We start from the raw sequence: 4,526 nt of genomic DNA, 5'->3' as shown, positions 1-4,526 counted from the left end.
CTTGCAATTCCCCCCAGAGCCCTAGAAACTTCTTCTCCCTACCCCCAAAGGATTAGAGTTGCTCCTCTGGCCTCACAAGCCCTGATGCCAAACAAACCCAAGCAGTTACTCCCCCATTTTGGGCATATAGTATTAAATGGAGAACTATGTGCTTGTATAACTTTAGTAAAGTCTGCTAAAAGCTGTTCTATATAACAAAATTATGCAGGAAATATCCAGTCTTTTCATACCAAAAATTAAAGAAAAGCCAATATATTTTATAATTATAGCTAATAATCTGCTATTTTTATATATAATCACAGATTTTTATATTTCCCCTTCAGAACTATAGCAGGATTCTTAATAAAGGCTGTCATTCAAATATCCCCTTACTAAGTAAATACAACTTTGAATGTTCAATAGTCATTCACATAAATTTCATGTTATTACTCAAAATTAAGACATTCACACTATAGAAAGGTACCAGTCTTAAATTACTAAATTAGCATACATCATTGCAATCTAACAAAGCTCAATCTATATTTGCTACAATCCTAAAGAAAAGTGGCCACTTAATCGGTAAGGGGGAACATTCATATTGTCATGCATTAGATACTGTGAATTAGAAAATAAATAGGGTTTTTGGAACTATCTTTAAAAAATTTAATATTAATTCCTGAAAATAACTCCAAGACCATTCAGATTGCTGAACATTAAAAGGGCCACTACTGAACAGCTTAAATAACTGCTTTTGAAAAATGAATATAAAACTAGTTATACAGTGATTATTAAGGTGCTAGCCTCCTCAATATGACAAGCAATTTAAACTTAAAAACATTAGTATTTTTTTTTCCTCATAATAATCTCACAAAACAATGACCTTAATATTTGCTCAAGACTTCTTATTTTCATAATTATTCCTCACTGACTGGTATAAAAACAAAGAGCTCAAGGCCTCACCTTGGTTTACTCACTGCTGGTTTTCTGTCTGTTGAAATTAGACTGTAAACTACATAAAAGCAGGAACCAAGTCTGTTGTGTTCACCACTGTATCCCACACAGCACTTTGCATAATGCCTGGGCAAGCAGGAGGTGACCAGCAAATACCTGAATAACTGAATCGATGAGAGAGGAGAGTAAAATAACTATTGATTTTCTGCAAATCGTTCTCTGTGCTCAAACTACTATAAACTGTCAGTTCTATTTTCTAGAAATATGAATTAAAAAACTTTCTCCAGTGATGGAAGGACCTGATGTCTGTGTCTCTGTGTCAGTTTGTCTGTCTATCTCTCTCTCTCACACACACATACACACACACGCACACAGTAATTAAGACTGCATGAGTCACAATTACATCATGCCAGGACATGGAAGCAACCTAGATGTCCATCAGCAGATGACTGGATAAGAAAGCTGTGGTACATATACACAATGGAGTATTACTCAGCCATTAAAAAGAATACATTTGAATCAGTTCTAATGAGGTGGATGAAACTGGAGCCTATTATACAGAGTGAAGTAAGCCAGAAGGAAAAACACCATTACAGTATACTAACGCATATATATGGAATTTAGAAAGATGGTAACGATAACCCTGTGTACGAGACAGCAAAAGAGACACTGATGTATAGAACAGTCTTATGGACTCTGTGGGAGAGGGAGAGGGTGGGAAGATTTGGGAGAATGGCATTGAAACATGTGAAATGTCATGTATGAAACGAGATGCCAGTCCAGGTTCAATGCACGATGCTGGATGCTTGGGGCTAGTGCACTGGGACAACCCAGAGGGATGGTATGGGGAGGGAGGAGGGAGGAGGGTTCAGGATGGGGAACACATGTATACCTGTGGTGGATTCATTTTGTTATTTGGCAAAACTAATACAATTATGTAAGGTTTAAAAATAAAATAAAATTAATTAAAAAAATTACATCATGAACTATGAGATGTCAACATTATATAAATAAAATTTAATAGTGAAAAAGTGATCTGGAAGCCCTGTGAATTTTTACCCTACACATTTTGGAGGACATCACATGGGTTAAGAAAAACACAACAAAATTGCATTTGTTCAGATAATCATTTGAATGTTTACATACATTTTTGGTTTGTTAATTATTTATAACTAATTTACATTTCCTCATATTAACATATACTTCTGCTTAGCCTGTAATCAAATTATGCCAGTGAGAAAAATCCTCACAGTACCTTCATTGAGTTGCTAATTCTAAGAAAACACTGAACATGAACATGTACAAAAGAGGCATTTGAATAAAATAGCATGTGTATTTTTAAATATTTGCACAGTTTGATCTTTACATTTCTGTCTTGAGGAAAATATGAACAAAACTCAGGTTCACCATGCTAAGATAATGGTTCAGATGACCGCCATGAAAGAAGTACATACAAAACAAGGAAAACAAATCACATCCTTAGGTTCCGTGATTACTGAGGGGGTTTCCCCTGCCCTAAGTGCTTTATTATATTTCTTAAAAATATGAGAGCAGCAGCTTATTACAAGTCTCCATTACTGTGCATCAATGATGGAATCAGAACGACACAACAGACTCCTAAGAATGGGAGGACTGCAGAACAACAAGAAGTCGCAGTTTTATGCTTCTTCTTGCTCTGGGTAATTTAGGATTTTGTGATGTGCCTGACGTAAATATTGCTGCTGTTTGAAGTAAACCTTGAATGCTCCTTTAATGGCAACAAAAGCAATTCCACCCAAGATTGTCCTTTGTAAATTAGAGTTAACACTACTGAACATTAGTTTACCAACTATTGTCACAATAGTAGGAAAAACAAGGGCTCCACACAAAATTCGGGTGGCAGAGACATGATCTGCTAAAGGATTAGCCTCAGCTGGAATTCGAGGAACAGGACAACCAATCCCTGGGAATATACTGTTCAAAATTTGTGGTTTATTTGAGTATTTGCGCCAGAGTCTAAGCACATAGTCCTCCCAGCGAATCATCTTGCCTAGTATCAGCATGACCGGAATAGTAGGAAGTCCAATTAAAAGGAATAAAGGATCAACTCTCTCCATAACATCCAGACCTTCTTTATGGCCTACAACCTGCATCACTGTCACCTGTCCGTAAGTCACAGCTGTCCAATAGATGGAGCCAACCATTATTCCTGCTGCAGCAAATGGACAGGCTTTTGAGATCAGTCTATCTGCAAGATCCAAGATGTAAACAACTGGACCCAACTTTGGAAAAACTATTAAGTATTCAGCATTGCACTGAGGACATGCCACTCTGGCTGTACTGTTTCCTCTTTGTTTTTCATCCACCCAGCACTGTAGACAAGCCTGGTGAACCCATTTTGTAGATCCTCTGCATCTGCATGGTCTCACCCATTCAGCTGTTTTATTATCTTCATCAGTGGCAAAACACACCCAGCAACTTCTGTCCAGCATCTGCTGTAGGGCTTAGTCTGGCATCTTCGGTGGAGCTGGTGCACTCGCCTCTCCGGTGTGCCTGGTCAGGGCCGGGCCCTGGACAATAGCACTGAGAGGTGGCGGAGTAGGCCTCAGTCCGGTGGCAGCCGCGAACCCGCCACCCAGCCTCCCGGGGCGGCTCCGTGAGCCCGGCGGTGGCGGTGCGCGGCTGAGGGCGTCCCCAGATAAATGTATTTATTTTAAAAATTCAGGGTGGGAAAGGAAGTGGGAGGAGGGGTTCAGGATGGGGGGAGACACATGTATACCCATGTTGATGTATGGCAAAACCATCACAATATTGTAAAGTAATTAACCTCCAGTTAAAGAAATTAATTTAAAAATGCGCTGCTGGGCATACACACGGAGGAAACCAGAATTGAAAGAGACACATGTACCCCAATGTTCATCGCAGCACTGTTTATAATAGCCAGGACATGGAAGCAACCTAGATGTCCATCAGCAGATGAGTAGATAAGAAAGCTGTGGTACATATACACAATGGAGTATTACTCAGCCGTTAAAAAGAATACATTTTTTTTTTTTCTACTTTACCCCAAAATCTGTCTTTATTAAAGTGAACAATCATGGGCGTGTGACCCCCAACGTACCGGGCGAGGGCTGTGTTGGCACGGCTCGCCTGCCTCCAGCCGGGCGGACGCCAGCAGAGTACCGTGCCTCCCTCGTGACTGCGTGGCGGGGGAACCCGCCGCACTTGTAAACGTTATTCCAGCAGAAGACAGACCGCAGATTTCAGTGCTTTTAGGGAACTGCTATTTTCAGTAAACTTTTTCTGAGCAGCAAGAAACAAGAATTTTTTTTTTTTTCCCAGAAATCTTAGAATTGGATATAAACGTTGGCAGTAGACACAATCAATAAATACTATACAATTCTCAAATGAAAACAACTCCCCACCATGAACTCCTTTCCTACAGACATTCAAACACCCTGACCCGAGACCAAGTCTCAGTCCTGTGATCCCGCGAGATCACAGCCAGCCACAAGAGCGGGGGGTCAGGTCATGTGCAAAAAGGGGTGAGGTGGGAGGCAAGGAAGCAAAGGAGATCACTTTAATTTACACTGAAGGAGAACTTCAAGTAAAGGGAC

General features: G+C 40.1%; 1 protein-coding gene across 1 annotated transcript; it reads right to left on the bottom strand.

Moving 5' to 3' along the window:
• Nucleotides 1–1,926: 1,926 nt before the first annotated feature.
• On the bottom strand, nt 1,927–3,425 carry LOC139180969 (E3 ubiquitin-protein ligase MARCHF5-like). Its single transcript, XM_070783600.1, has one exon. It carries the CDS (start codon nt 3,399–3,401, stop codon nt 2,589–2,591), a length of 813 nt encoding a protein of 270 aa, XP_070639701.1. The 5' UTR covers nt 3,402–3,425; the 3' UTR covers nt 1,927–2,588.
• Between the last annotated feature and the right edge of the window lie 1,101 nt (nt 3,426–4,526).

This window comes from Bos indicus, chromosome X, assembly GCF_029378745.1.
Source record: "Bos indicus isolate NIAB-ARS_2022 breed Sahiwal x Tharparkar chromosome X, NIAB-ARS_B.indTharparkar_mat_pri_1.0, whole genome shotgun sequence".
NCBI lineage: Eukaryota > Metazoa > Chordata > Mammalia > Artiodactyla > Bovidae > Bos > Bos indicus.
This window is presented reverse-complemented; position numbering and strand designations above follow the sequence as displayed.

Coding starts and splice junctions, on each gene's coding strand:
- LOC139180969 (XM_070783600.1), bottom strand. CDS start 3,401: ATGCTGGACAGAAGTTGCTGGGTGTGTTTTGCCACTGATGAAGATAAT.